Source organism: Populus nigra, chromosome 6, assembly GCF_951802175.1.
Source record: "Populus nigra chromosome 6, ddPopNigr1.1, whole genome shotgun sequence".
Lineage (NCBI taxonomy): Eukaryota > Viridiplantae > Streptophyta > Magnoliopsida > Malpighiales > Salicaceae > Populus > Populus nigra.
This window is the reverse complement of record NC_084857.1, coordinates 6,171,769-6,188,087: the sequence shown is the minus strand read 5'-3', so window position 1 is coordinate 6,188,087 and position 16,319 is coordinate 6,171,769. Positions and strand designations below refer to the sequence as shown.

The 16,319-nt window shown below is 32.7% G+C and overlaps 1 protein-coding gene across 6 annotated transcripts; it reads right to left on the bottom strand.

Annotated features, from left to right (window-relative positions):
• Positions 1-123: 123 nt before the first annotated feature.
• Positions 124-8,039, bottom strand: LOC133696113 (probable WRKY transcription factor 57). 6 transcript variants are annotated; one of them, XR_009842611.1, is made up of 5 exons: positions 7,355-8,039; positions 5,872-6,015; positions 5,347-5,708; positions 2,351-2,512; positions 124-527 (listed from the first exon to the last, which is right to left on the bottom strand). XR_009842611.1 is itself a non-coding variant. In XM_062118162.1 (4 exons), the coding sequence occupies exons 1-3, from the start codon at positions 7,729-7,731 to the stop codon at positions 5,351-5,353; spliced, it is 879 nt and encodes a 292-aa protein (XP_061974146.1). In that variant the 5' UTR covers positions 7,732-8,039; the 3' UTR covers positions 2,060-2,512; positions 5,347-5,350. The 6 variants fall into 6 exon arrangements, 2 of the variants coding, with proteins under 2 accessions (XP_061974146.1, XP_061974147.1); XR_009842610.1 differs by having other exon boundaries at positions 124-459; XR_009842608.1 differs by lacking the exon at positions 124-527 and adding an exon at positions 2,060-2,221.
• Between the last annotated feature and the right edge of the window lie 8,280 nt (positions 8,040-16,319).

Genomic DNA, 16,319 nt, shown 5'->3' with positions numbered 1-16,319 from the left:
TTACGCCTTTTGCAGCTGGATTGCACTTGATTGAAAGGCCGTGAAGTTACAGGGATAGAAAAGAAAAGGAAAAGCTGTAATCAGTGTTGATTACAGGGCTGAACTTTTTGATAGCTTACGGTGTATTGAATTATTATTTTCTTTTTTATGTTCACTAAACAGGAAAATGTAAAAATAATACAAATGTTAAAGGACAAAACACAAATATCTGAGGTAAAAACGTATAAGAAAATGGTTTAATGGGGGAGCTCGCCTTCTAGCACATCTTGTCGATACGATGGATATCATCAAACTTGACCTCGCTGTCTAACGGCCACCTTGGAATCGCTAAAAGATCGCCGAGGAAATAGGCTTCTGAATGTCAACTCTCGTACGCTTCAGCGGATAGCGCGGCACCATTTTTAATGTCATGGTGTACGGTTTGAATTGTCAGCTGAACCCACCATGATACGTGTTCGGCTATAAGAAGGTAATTGTCAGTAGGAAAATACCACACCACACCACGGCCGGCGCGTTTATTTCCGCGGCTGTTAATTTTATGAAGAAAAAAATGAATGAGGCTGTTTGTTTTCGCGCTGGCCGGCGCGTGTTTTTAAAAGATTGTTTTTTTTTTAACATTATTTTAATACCAACGTTAAAAATAAATTTTGAAAATACGCAAGTGTGGTAAAATTGTGAATAAGGTTATATATATATATATATATATATATATATATAAGAAGAGCATGTATATATATAAGAAGAGTCATGCTATCCCACTACAGATGGATTTTAATTCATGCTGCTCTGTGGTAGCACACGTCTCCCTCACGAGAAGTTTAATCTTTTTATTCGAATTTTGGTAGGGCAGGCACATGATTGGCTGGATTTTTACTTTTTGAAATTTGAACGAGTTCTTCTCTCATAAGCGTGTGCATAGATTATTAACCAAATTTATGAAGATCATAACATGATTTTGATTATAAAAAACTTGGAAAAAATTCTTGTGAAGCTAACATCATATAAAAAACTTATCATGACTCGGTCTATGTTTTGTATTTAAAATATTTAATTAATTAATATATACTATAATTTTATATAGATGAAACTAAAATTTCTATCCTAAAATTTTTATTTAGAAAAAATCTATATTTTATAATTAAGTCTATTTAAATATTTTTTTTAAATACAACTATAAAAACTATTACATTTCCAAATATTTATTAAATTGATGAAAAGCGGCATCTGAAGGAAAAGTTTGCTAAAACTTGAAGAAAAAAAAGAGTAAAAAAGCACTATCAACTGATTCTGAAGTAAAAATCCATGCTATTGATAAGCAAAAAAGATTAAGAAGATGTTAGGGAGTGCTTTTCAAAAGTGTTTTCAAAAAAATTTGAATTTTTTTTGCTTTAAAGTAATATGTTTTTGATATTTTTAAATTATTTTGACATGTTGATTTCACAAATAATTTTTTAAAAATAAAAAAAATATTATTGGCATATTTTTTTGAATAAAAAATACTTTGAAAAGCAACCACAACTACATTTTCAAACACTCTCTAAGAGGGCCATGAGCAAATTGGTAAAGAGATGAAGAAATACTATTTTTTGTTTATTATTCATAAAAAAAAATATATTCCCATAGTTTCCTTCTGAGCCTTTAATATTTTTTTTAGATTAAAACCTAGACTAAGACCATCCTCACACTAGAACTAGAAACATGTTTTGAAAGTTTTTAGGCAATCAAAAGAAAGGAGAGAAAATACGAAGGAGATAAAAGTATTGTTGCAACTAAGATATCAAATGAAAAAAAAATAAAAAAATAAAGCTCTCCAAAACATCTCTATGGTGCAAAGTTCACAATCATAAATAAAAGGTTAATATATTTGAAGAATTTAAATTGAAGTGATATTAATTTTTAATACATAAAAATCAAGATGGCAAGCTTCTAAAAATCAATTAGAGTTTTTAGCAATTATAAAATTAAACTATGATTTTTTTTAATGTTTTTATTATTTTTACATATAGTTACCCGTGATTTCCCTGCAATAAACTTAACCGCACTGAAAACAGAGAAGCAGTACAGATCTAAGATCAGAAGCTATTGAATAATAATTAAGAAGAAAGGGGGAAAAAAAGGACAGGAGAAATGAAGGCATTTTTACAAGGTGCAGACTATAAATTGGGACTCTAAATTGAATGCTGGGTAGCAAAGAGCGTGAAAAACGAGGAGCACGTACCTGCTGTCCATTATATATATACATTAATATCAATAGCATGAAAAGCTATATGCACAAATCATCGAAATGTAGATTTGACATAAATACTACCATCTTCTAGTGTAAGGGCGCATTAATGTGAGCGACATATACCTGATGCAAAAGCACATGCATATCAACGTCGGATACTGCATGCCAGTGGGTTGGATTGGAAGAGTCTCAGTGAAGTGGACTCACTACGGGCTAAACAAAATAAAGTTTGCCGTCCTGCTGACGGAACATGGGCCACCACAACAAGGTTACACCATCTCTGCACTACATACAGTGGGAAGGATTAGTTCATAGACCATTCTTAACACAATTAAAGGGAGGCTGCTTAAACACTCGGGAATAATAGGATATCCAGTCATTGCACGCTAACTAAAAGAATATGAAGAAAACGCAACAAGCATCGATCATTTCTACATCTATTAGAGATTTTAAAAGAAATCAACCATAGAATACGTGCGTGCAATGTCGAAATTAGAGACTTTAAATCCAGATGCTCTATTAAAATAGAGAAATATTGGTGGATGGAAAAAAAAAAGAAGAAGCAATAAAGTGTTTACACTAAATCCTTTCATTGACTAGGAGATTTTGGTGGTCGTTAATCACTCTCTTCAAATTGCTTCTAGCCACACATCCTTTCCTCTCTTCAAGTTGCTTCTAACCACATTCTTCCGAAATAGCTTTTTGGGTACATCACAAGAGAACATAAGAAAGTGTTCAGTCTTGATCACCACATACCAACTATTAGAGCGATTGTTTTATTGGGTGCTCTATGACCTTGTTTTTGTGAGGTGGAAATTATTAGAAAAACACCTCTCTGTTGCTTTTCCAGCCAAATAAAATTTCACAAAAACAACTAAACACAATAAATCTCAAGCAATAGGAGAGGCTAATGGCGGTGGTAATGATGCATTGCCACAAGGAAACATGTAGTGCACGGCACACATCACAAGCGTGATAGAGACCTACCACCGCAGTATATCGGTTAAAATCTGTCTAGCCAATCCTAAGATATTTCAGTGCTAGTTAATAAAAAAAACGACTCCTATTAATAAAACTAAAAAATTGCAATAGAGGACAGAAAACACACACACACACGCTGTAGAATAATCGATCTCATTCTTATGCTTGCCTTTTCTCAACAGTTTTTCTACAACAAGTATAACCTTCTTTAATCATACAATCTTAGATACAAAAGTACTTAAACTTTACTAACAACCAATATCAATTATCAATTTAGAGTCTAGACAAGAAAGAAAAATTTTTGTTTGAAAAGTAAATGAAAAACAAGATTTCATGAATAAAAAAACATATTATTTTAGGTTTTATAAATCAACATTTAAAATGTAATTATATGTGATCAGTTCCAAGAAAAAAACAAATTATTTAGCTAATCAAAAAGTTTTTTTTCCTGTGATTTTATAAAGAACAAAAATTATCAAATACTAAAAAAATTCTCTTAATGAGAATCTACTTTACCTTTTATTTTTAAAGCAACATGTTGAAAAAGATTATTATTGTCATTTCAATAAAATATAGCGCGCAGGAATAAGATTTGTATAGAGTGAATATAAAATCACTCTTATTTTTTTTTATGGGTGTGGTTTAGAATACTTTACAAAAAAATCTTATAATTTGATCACGGAATTTTTTTTCGAATAGAGCAAATAAAAAAAATATAAACTAGAACTGGTTAAAAAATTGAAAAAACATCACATTTTTGTTAGTTGAGTTATTGGAAATAAGAATGGCATAACTAAGATGCACTGATGGGAGTAACGCAAACTAATTGAATTAAGTTGAAATAAATAAATAAATTAAAGGGTGGCGTTGCTTCTAGGAACGCAATCCTTAAAAATAACAATAAAATTCTCTAAGGCTGCGATACCAAAAATAGTATATAGCATAGTAAATATATTTTTTATTAAATGGACAAGTTCAAGTTCAAAAAAGAAAAGATTTGATATCGCTTCAAATAATAAATTAGATAAAAACAAATATAATTTTTAATATAATTATTAAATCAGACTTAAATTTCTTGAAGAAATTCTATAAACTTAATTTTATAATAAATAATCTCGCTATAACTTGTTGAGACTTGTAAGGTTTTCAAATTAGGCTAAAGAATTAAAATTTTTAACAATATTACTATCTTTGTATTTAATTTCAGATTTTTATCTTAATTTAGAACTCATTGTTTCCACAATTATGCACTAAAAACAATTTTTACAGGTTGTGTTATTTTTATTTTTAAGGATTGTGCCATTTTTAATAGCATAATTATTTATTTATTTTTCATTTATTGCACTAACGAGAGTAGCACAACAATTGAATTGCAGCACTACTCCTGCTAACATCGTCTCGGTTGTAATTTTTTTTTCCTGATTGTGGCATTTTGAAAAGAAAAAAAAACTGTAGATCATTTAAGAAAATATAATTTGTCTCAGTCCAGGAAACAGTATACAATAAATGACTCGCGGAAACAGAATATTCGAGGAATAATTAGCGATAACTAAACACAAAACGTCTATATAAATACATTGGATCTAGACATGTAATTACATAACCAAATCCCCCGAAAACTAATCAAGTTGCTAGCGAGATGGTGCCCATGGCAACTGGAGTATGTAAACTACTACCACTTCATAGACGACCTGGGGGGTTAGAGTTGGTTCACAAGAACAAAAATACTTCCCTAAACCATCCTAGACTCTCAAGTATGCTTTAAGGAGTACTTTTGCTGGCCATTGTCCGTGGATGCTAAAGAAAAAGGAAGCTTGATTAATTATTTGGGGACTTCATGAGCTGACCTTGGAGTGGTTTTATAATATGTGCAATTAGATATCCAATTTGTTGCACCGATTTAATTATGGCATATCACTAAATGTAGGGTGCTAGAACTATTTCTCCCACTGATATTTGATTTTTGGATGAGAGTATATTTTAGAAGCATGCCATTGATGTACGCGTGCTCACTCTCACACACGCCAAGATTGGAAAGAATGGAAAAGGTAATAGATATTCATGCAAGCACGGTATATATATTGAAGCATGTTAAGCTTATATATCAATTCAAGGCAGGTAATGTGTACCGTTCTAACCTGATCATCGCATTCCAGGAGGCACAATGTCCCCAAGCAGTCCATCTGTTGCAAGTTGGGGAGTTAGTGTTGACGACACACTGCATTCTCTTGCTTCAACCGGTAATGGCCGTGACTGCACCACAGTACTCGGAGGATTTTCTCGGGGTAATTGCATTCCAGGGTAAATAAATTGCGACATTGGAGAAGTCATGTGACTAGAAAATGTAGCTTGATGACAAATGATTCCTCCTCGAGGAAAACCAACAGTATGGTGACAGTGCTGGCCTTCATATGTGGTAATCACAATGGTGGGATCTTCAGACGACCGTTCAACCCTTTTCTTCACAGTGCATTTGCTATTTGTGCAGCGATAGTAGCTCCTGGGGCATATTGATGGGTGAGATGGAGCAAAGCAAGAGATTAAGCTTTTAATAGAGAACATCAATTATGCAACAGAAGTACCAAAAAAAAAAACTTTAAAACATAAAGATAACTGTATTTGGAAATGGACAGTAAATTAATAAGAAAGGAATAGTTACAGACCTAGGAAATGGACTATTTTTAACTGCCTTCTGTCCATATTTCCGCCATCTGTATCCATCTTCAAGATGATCAACTTCGCTTTTGGTCATAAATGCAAAACGTGGCTGCCGGATCCTTTTCTGACCCTTCTTTTTAACCGTACTCCTACAAAATATTTCACCTACAATTATCAAAATAAACACAAAATCCTGAATTTTTTTTTGAAAAAAAAGATGAAGTAAATGCATGTCTTAATTCATGATTGACAGCAAACATATTTATCAGACACTTTAAATTATCTTTCAGTTATATTAGTTTTTCTCTCTGGAAATTAATAGCCCACTGATTAGCCACAATAAGATCAATTCAGTCTAAATACTTGTAAAAATCAATAGCGCTACACAGAAAATTAACTTGAAAAAGAAAATCTCAAGCCCTCTAGCATAAATGATATAAGATTTCAAATGAAATATATGTTGTTTATTTATAATATGCAACAATATTGTAATTTCAGTTTATTCAGCACATTAATGATCGACTGACCAATATTACTAGCTGGAGAATGATAGAAGAGCTAGGTGTGCAGCATGATTGATCGTATATGGTTTAGGATCATGCATGACGAATACAATTATGATAAATTAAGAAAAAAATTCAAGTCATGAACTCCATCCACTATATGCATTAGAGTATCAGTAAAGAATGAGAACGTCAAGATAGTAGCTTGAAAATAACAAAGCAAAAACGAAGCATCAATATATACTAATTCATCAGGAGAGCAAATGCGTAATGCAACTTGGCAGACACGTTTCGCATTCGAAATGATTATAATCTACACCTCCACTATCCTAAGGGGGATGAATATAGAGCATAAAACAAGCAGCAGACGATTTCTGTTTTGGAAAAAGTAGAATAAAATAAAATCAGGAGAGAATCTCTATCTAACTTGTTTCAAACAAAAAGTAATGACCAAGTAAATCAACAGAAGCAACCTTTTCCCTATATTCTCTATCTCTTTGATAGTGTTTTACGTTAACAAGAAAGAAAATCCCTATATATTAATGCTGAAAAAATTATTCTTCAAATGTACGTGCAGTGTTAAAAGTTAGAGAGCACGGCATTCCCGCCGCAATAACGGCGGTGTTCGTGGCTTCTCTCACTTGTGCTTCACATTTGAACTTTATAAATTTAATTACCTCATATAACCCCACACTTCTCTCAAATTACGAAACTGCCTCTTAACGACTCGCATGAACTAAATCACATCTCCTTTTTTATTTTGACAGTTTCTATATCGTAGGAACGCGCAAATCGCGCACACACACTCTTGCAAGCAAAAAAATAAAGTTCGCAACTAGGAGGACAATTCGATTCTTTTTCTGATTTTATCCCTCACTATTTTAGGTGCAAAATCAATCTATCGTTTCTCCCCTTGAAATTCGAGTTATTTACACTATTAACCAAGATTTTCATGGCTATTAGATATCCAAACAATTGAACTCACGGTATCTCAGGCGGTTTCCCGCCGGAGTCCGTAGACTTCTCGGGTGGATCCTCGCTGGAGCTCGATGATACTGATGGATAGTTCGTAGTCGAAACGTCACGACTGCCTCTACCACTAGACCTTGCCGGACCAGCTGCTGATGATCGCTGAATCTCTAGGTTTCCTGCCGAATCGGACCTCTCTTCTGCTTCTATCCGATCGAGGTCCTTAAACCGGGATGGTTCGTCCGAATGAAGATTCCATCCGAATTCGTTGAGTATGGAGTTCTCTCGATCGTTGGAGAAGAAATAATTGACACTATCTGAGTCATGACCGAGTGTCCAGCTTGACTCGCTGGTGAACTCGGTCCCTGGATCAAGATTATCTCTATCGTCCATTGAATGATCTGCAGAGATCTATTGAAAAAAGAAATGAATTCTGGAAGAGAATTGAAGAGTTGATTCAAGTGATAAAAAGGAGAGAGTGAAAAGGCTGAAAAGATAGGAGGAAAAGGAGAGAGAGCGAGTGAGGTTTTTAGAGAGGGAGAGAGAATTAGGGTTTTGGGGGGAAGTGTGATAAGAAAGGAAGTTCGTTGTGTTGGGAAAGACGCGTAGTTTTTGAACTCTCTTTTAAGGGTTCGAAGAAATAAAACTTTCTGTCCCGTCAAAATATATAAATCTTTTTTTTTTCACCGAAAAGATTCAAAGAGGGAGATAGAAAGAGATAAGATAAAGAAATGGGAAAATTAGGAGGGGCGTCAACAGCGAAAATACTACGGGAGGGCGCTATTAGGGGAGGTGGGTCCCTCACGCGCATGAATAAATAGTACCGGTACTCCATCGTAGTAGTAGGAGTACAGGATTGAGTTACTTTCCGACAAGAGCGTAGCGCCCTGTTTTTTTCCTTTCTTCTCTTCGTGACATGGGTGCTCGTTCATGGCGTTGCTATCTCTTTCACTCCCTCCTTGTCTCCTAATTCGATGAAGCTTGTTTTTGTTGTTTTAAGATCTGCCTAATCCCACAGCGCGCACACACACACACACACACACACATATATATATATATATATATATATATATATGCACATGGAATGAAACAGCTTGCCTATTTGCTAGCTAGTTTTTTTTTTAACTCGTTTAATTAATTAATTTCACCTTTTTTCTCCTTTCCCTAATTTGTCTCAGGGTAATTTGACTGTGAGAGGGAAAGAAAGAGGGGGCTCCCTTGAAGGTGTCATGGCAAGATGAAGTAAGAGGCTAGCATCCTTCTCTGTCTTACTATTCGAGTTTGGTACGCTGTGGTGGGTTCTCTCTAATGCTGACTAACTGAACAGACAAAGAAATTAGTGGTAGCTAGGTTCTAAAAGATGATATTATTGCGCTGAGATAACTTGTTCGGTTTATAGGAATCGCATTGGCCTTTGTAGTTTTATTTAAAGGAATCTAAAGCCTTGAGAAGGAAGAAAAGTAGAAAACAACGCATATTTGACCGACTCCACTTTGAAACTTGGCCAAAAAATAAAAATAAAATTCGAAGATAATGTTTCTGGGCTGGACCAGCTTGTTTCATAAGAACCACATCATTTTATTCGAGTTAGGAAATTAGGAACCAGCCATAAATACTAAATTTCATAAATCATTGACATAAATATACATATACTAGGAGTAAGACTTTTCATGATTCGTGAGAGTTGATCAGACAAGAGCTTTATCCATGAAAAAAGTGGTCTAGGAAGTTCTGTGTATACTACACCTTACCGTACGTTGCGTGATTTTCCATTAACATAATCTGATCATGAAACTCTCTACTCATGTCTCTCTTGTGCAAGGAACTTTGAATATTTGAGGTCTTCCTAACGATATATATATATATAAATCCAGACAAGCTAAGTTCGATCTTAACCGTCAATTTAATCAGGTTAATTCAATGCTTAAATTTTGAGGGAAAGAGAGAAAAAAAGGTTAGGACGTTTTGAGAGGAGGGTTTCGACCAAACCTAAATAGGAAAGAAGACGAAAGAAACTAAGATAACAATCTACATAGTTCAAGCAAGGGAATGGCCAGGTAACAACAATGCTTAATTGTGCTACATTATATATCAATGTCATTGATTATCTGTTTTTTTTTTTGTTTTCAAAAAAAGATCCTCTAGTGTGAAAAAAAAAGTCGGACATGTCAATAATTTGATTTTTAGGCCTTGGCCCACCAATACAACGATTGATGTTGATAACAAAACTAAGTTTTGGGATTCATTAATTTGAGCTTATTAAATAATGCGCAATATCTTTTAAATATATAAAACGAAAAATAGTTGCTCGGATTTTATCAGATAATGATCAGTTATGATGACAATGATCATTTCACGTTTGGTTGTGAGCTTGAAATGGATAGCCCTATCTTAGCCTTCTTGAAAGCATTTGACAATGGGATTATTCCTTTCAAATTAAAGGTTGCGTCCCAATAATGAATATTGTTGATTGTAAGTACCATAGTTGCCTAAACCTTAGGAAAATTTGCCATTTCACCTTACTGGGGCGAGCCTGTTTAATTACTTGTTTGATTGGTTGAATACTAATAGCTTTTGTGAGCAAAATCAAGTAACAATTTGCCAACTAAGCCTCTTTCAGTTGCGTTAGTTGGACTCCCTTCAAGTTAAAATGCTATATTCTTTTAATTTTAGCTTTTTAAATTAAGATTTTAATTACAAAATTCCCTCTTAAGTATTTGACAGAAACCTCATAGATATAACAAAACTTTCCTTCTAAATCCAAAATGCCTTGATATTTAAAAAACGTTAAGGGAATTTCGAAAACAATGGGGGAATTTGTTTTTAAACTTTTGGGATCGTTATTATAATTTCATGGTATCTCATAAGGGTTAATTATTATAATATATTCTAAATTTAATTGAGGGCTAAGAATTTATTAGTAATTTTATTGGTTGCCTGGATTGTGGTCCCCTTAATTATTCGTAAAATTGAAATATACAGACACATGGGAGATTAATTTCGAGGGTTTTTCATCCTGTTCTTGTCAAAAAAAAAAAAAAACCCATGATCAGTTACGATTGAGTATTCAGGACTTCGGAGAGGATAATGTACGTTGTTATCAAATAAAAAATTCAATATATGGAGCTCTTAGAGTCGGATGTTTAATTTGCGATGAGAGAACGATAGAAGGAAGGTCTTCTGAATTATGGTATTGCAAGGAAGGTTATCTTTATCATGTGATTCATGCCTAGTTTGTTTTTGAGTTTGAAAAATATTTTAAAAAAATTAATTTTTTTATTTTAAATTAATATTTTTTTATGTATTTTTAAATTATTTTAATACATTAATATTAAAAATAATTTTTAAAAATTATTATTTTAAAACATTTCTTAAAAAATATTTTAAAAATTAATTATAACAACAATTCAAAACAGAGCATTAGTATTCGATATGCATGGTGGAATTTTAAAAGGTTTATATTAAATCCTTCATCTAAACCAAGCAATCATACCAGGGAATATTTAATAGCATCACTTCTTCCAAGGCAAATAAATCAATATTCTATAAATCTCTATCATTTAATATATTGTCAAATTAATCTCCAGTAGGACTTCCTAATTATTAAGCAAACTATCTTCTCTGAAGGCGCTTTCACATGACGATAACATGAATTGACTCTTTGTTGTATATGTTCAGTAAATACTTCGCATGCCCGACTTGTCTTTACTATAGAAGCAAGTTAATAACTATATTAATTTATTTCCTAGAAAAGTGACAGTACACCTTGCTCTTAAATATCATGAATTAATTGATCATTTGCAACGAATAATAAATTTTGTTAATTTAAGTAACAACTTTCGAGAGAAAAGGAGTGAATAGATATATAATATACAGAACATGTTAATTAAAAACGTGGTTGAAATTATAATAATTGTTATTTTTTAAAGTGTTTTTTATTTAAAAATATATAAAATAATAATTATTATTATTATTAAAAATTATTTTTAATACCAGTACATCAAAACGATTTAAAAATAAAAAAAATAAATTTAAAAAAATTTCAAACTCTTTAAAAACAGTGATAACAAACACCAGTTTAGACAAACCCTAAAATTTTGTTACACGGACATTTGGAGAGGAGGGGATCGAGTTTCCGGCATATTTAGCTCGGCAAGCCGGTTAGAAAAGTGAGAGAAGGAAAAATGCAGCGTAGGCCAGATGTAGATATTAAGAGGTAATGTACGTGGGAGAAGTTGTTTTATCTGGTTGTGATGCATAATTGGCCTTCTCTTTAGGTTAAAAGAAACGCCAAACTATTTTAAGAGAGTCGACAGCGAGTAGCTAGGGGTGGGGGCGGACATGGGAATCTGTTTTGTTAATAAGCTAACTTGATCTTTAAGCAATCCCCGTCACTTTCACCGAACTTCATGAAAGATCTCTTTCATTTCTAATTACTTAATTAGTTGCGAATGCGCGATACATCCTTGGCATTTTACACGATAGCAAAATCGCTCCACCGATCACCGGCTGATCAATCATGCATCTAAAGCTGTAGAATCTCCACGCTGATCATGCCCCCCAGATGTGGGGCCTGTTAGTGTGTATTAACGTGTATGAATCATGAAAAGGCCAGCATATATGGTCATTTCATGGGATCTTCTAACCTTAATGCCCTGCCATTCTACCGGAAAAATATTCAGCCTCCTTTTTGGTTGGGCATACATATCTGTCTATCTATACACTTAGCAGGTATTTATATGCACGCTGCTAATTAGATTAATAATCCGGAGGCATTAATTGGAGGGGTTAATTAGACGGCCCTCCTGTATACACACAGACTGTAAAAAAAAAAAAAAATTTTTTGATTATTCCAATAACGAAGCTTTTGTGTTAGGAATTTAGCAACAAGGCCAATAACCTGAGTCGAGTTGCCTCGATCTTGAATGATATAACAATTTTAAAATTTATATACAGTTTTGATTTATTTTGCCACCGTCAGCTTAATTTGTAAACTAATAAAGCACTTTCTGTGTGTGTGTGTGGGAAAGCAATAGAGCATTAACAACAAATCAACGGTACCAATTGAAATTTAGAACACCCGCATGAATCTTGAAAGGTCGTTTCAATTCGTTCCGGTTTCGTCTTCAGCATACAGTCTGGACCCTCAGCGAGCGCCACATGTTTTGGTTCCACCGATTCTATTATTATTTTTTTATTACACACACACACACACACGCTATACTATATGATATTAAAAACATGACGTTGTCACAATCATATCTCATCAATTATTTAATAATTGAAAACAACATACCCAACACTGTATATATAATTTTTTAAAGATTGGTTCCGAATACGGGTAGCCACCCCCCACCTCAATTACACCATTAAGGAAGCGGCTTAAGCTAATTGGAGCTTCCTCGGTGTGTCCCAATCAAGGAATTTGAATATCATTGTTAATTTTGTACTCAAATTATTATTTTATATCAATCTATCGATCAGAATATTTAATACAAAACATTAAATAACGTCATTCTTTAAAGAAAAATAGTATAATTTGGGTAAAAATAAGGATGAGGAACATAGATAAGGCCCTTCATTAAGAATTCTCGAAATTTTAATAGTTGGATGGTATTTTTATGGTAAAAAAACATAGATAAGATACCCCACACCCTCTCGTAAAGAGAATATTGTGCCCATATCACACTGCCATTTTATCTGGAAAGACACTAAGGCCAAAGTTTAAATCTTTTCAAGAATAGCTACGATCATATGTATACGGGAACATAGATATGTCACCAATTATAGGTTATAATAAGTGAAATAAAACATTTGAATGCTCTGTTATTGGTCGTTTAGATACATTACACACATGCGCGCGCTTGAGATCTGGATTGGCCTCATAATCATAAGCATTCACGACTCATTTACACGCTACATGCGACATATTCTGGCCTTTTTTTCTTCCATGCTGGTATTTTGAGATTTTATAATTTGTTGCTGTGTTAAAGACTTGTAAAATAAAACAAATCATGTGGGCCGAACAGATTTCTTTGTGCAATATGCCTGAGGTTAATTTCTTCCGGATGCTGGATTGTAAATTGAACAGCGATGCCTTTAATTATACGTGTGCTTTGTCAATTGCATGACGGTGTTTGGATTTCATTCGACTGAAAATCCCATGAGGACAAAATTAAGCCCGGTTTTACAAAGCTCAAACTCCGGGGAAAGAATCCAAACTTGTTTTTATTCATAGAAAAGTCCACAAAACTTAAGTTATATAGTGCGTGTTTATAAAAATTATTTTCAATTAAAAATATATTAAAATAATATTTATATATATATTTTTTAATTTTTAACATTGGTACATACAAATATAAAAAAACACTTAAAAATATTAATTTGATGTTTTTTTAATAAATAAACAATTTGAAAAATAGATTGAACTACAAAAACAATTTCTCTCTAATGGGTAGTAAAGTCTTTTCCTTAATTTCTTAAATACTTCCATTTTAAATGTGAATGGGATTTGATTCCATGCATGGACAGGGTAGTGGTTACTAACCACGTGAAGATTTATGATATATAATACATTATTACATATTTTAATTTGGCATGGTGGTTTACCACGAGTCATGATAAATTTATAATCTTGATAATTAGAACCGAGTCAATTTAAAATATTTTATCAAATCAATAATAAAGATCTTGAGATTCAAATAACTCGATAAAAAAAGGATTATTGAGCCCTTATTTTAAAAAAAACATGACTCGGGTCATTAGACCCGAAAAAACTTGAATTGACATGAAAAATAAAAATAATGTTATAATTAAATGGTGAAATTAAAATAATAATAGCTTTTACAAAATAGCAAAGAAAAAATTTAGAAATAAAAACTACAATGATCAAATTGAAAAACATAATACCATCATTTTGAATTGAATAATGAAATTGAAAACCATTAGAACTCTTAAAGGCTAAGGGTAAAAATTAAAAATCCAAAAAACAAGGAACATAATGGACAAATAAAACTTATATAGAAGGACCAAGACCACAAATAAAAATAAATTTAAAAAACACAGATTGAAGTTGAAATGTTAACAACTAAGAGGGTTAAGCACAAGAAGAGGATACAATGTCACTTCAAATGACATAGCAGAAGGGCATTTTTGGACACAAAGAGATATTGCACACACTAGTTAAAGGGTGTTGGCGCCACCCATGCACCAGCAAGTGCAGTGCATGCTTGCTCATGTTTTTGTTTTTTTATTTAGCTAAATACGAAATTGTCCTCGAGTTGGCTTTGTAATTACAAAAAAATCAATGTGAAAAGTCGAAAACGCTCCTTGACCTCAAGTTTAAATTTTCTTATTTTAAGGGTATTTTTGTAGTCTCACTGTGTATTTTAATAGTCTATTACTTTTTATATCGGTAAAAATACCAAAATTCCCTTTCATCCTCAATTATAATAGTAAAAAAATTATTATGAAAATATAAAAATACTCTTTGATGTTAGGTTTATCTTGTTTTGCTTTTAAAGGTATTTGGGTCACTTTATTGTAAAATCAAAATATAAAAAAATTATTTGTCTTTGTTCTATTTGATAAAAATAAATCACGTGAAAAGATCTTAATGCCTTTAAAAACCTGTTTAAATGTATTTTTAGTAGACAAATAAAATTATTATTATACTATTTTAATAAATAATGATAATGAATTTATAGTTATAATATTATTTTTTCTGGTTCTTTTTAATTGGATAGGTGCTGCTGCTATTGATAATGGTGCTAATAATAATAATAATAATAATAAAGATTTATATATAAAAGCGTCATAAATTTAATTACTACTACTTGTTTCATGCATTATTTAATAAAAACCGACCATGCAGTACTTTTTTCCCTTGCCTCTCTTGTAACTATGCAAAATCTATTTAATTTTACATCACATACAAGACAAACATGCACAAACTCTTTAATATATTTTTAAATAATTAAAAGGACACAAATCTAAAGTGTGTATGGAGCGACAAATATGTATACCAAGAAGCATGTGCGGTAAACTATTACACCACTGCTAAATGAAAGAAAGTGAAGAGAAAGAAAGTGACACTTTATTGATCATATTGATGCATGTTCTCTTCGTAGCTAGAAATATTTTTGAGTCCACTGCGTTCCTAAATAGTAAATACTCCTACTTATTTAATTACATGCTTTCTGCTAATATATATACTAATTAAGTTGTTTAATTAGCCCTCTCTGTAAATGGATCCCTTGTGATTTATTTTTTTCTGAACAATCTTCTTTCGTTATACTTTGTAGGAGGGGCTTATTCTTACTCTCTCTTTTTTTAGTGAGTTTTATAATTCCTAAAAAAATAATAATTATATCGACAAGTCTCTCATTGGGCCCAGCTAAGCCTGTGCCAATTAGGCCCGTTAATGAAAGGAATCGCAGGCAAGACCAAGTAGGCAAGCGCATATTCGAATATGGTGATGGCCCCTGGTTTTCCCGAGTGTTCGGTTCATCACTTCCATTGAGTTGATTACGGGAAAGACAAGCTTTAATCCTGCAATCAATAGATTAATGCTTTCCCTGTGTGTTCCTATTTCTATATATTTATACATTTCAAATCACTTAACAGCAACATATTACATGTATAGCTGTAATTAATCGGGACGAGATTAAGATCGAACGGTCGTGAACTTCCCGCCGACACCGACTAAACAGTCAGCAGAAATAAGATGGAAGATATGGGCCCTGCGAAATTATGGCACAAGCAGAAGCATTGAATCTTTGATGAAATTCTCATCAAAAAATATTTATCTTGCTAGTACATGAAATATCATCATTACAGTTAGTGGTGTGAGGACATGATTCTTGGACAACCCTCTGATGTAGAGAGCTATAGACCTGGCAAGACGAAAGTGACGTTTGCTATAACAACACAAAGGTTTTTGTTTGGCCGAATCTCAACCACTCGCACTAGCATGAATGATA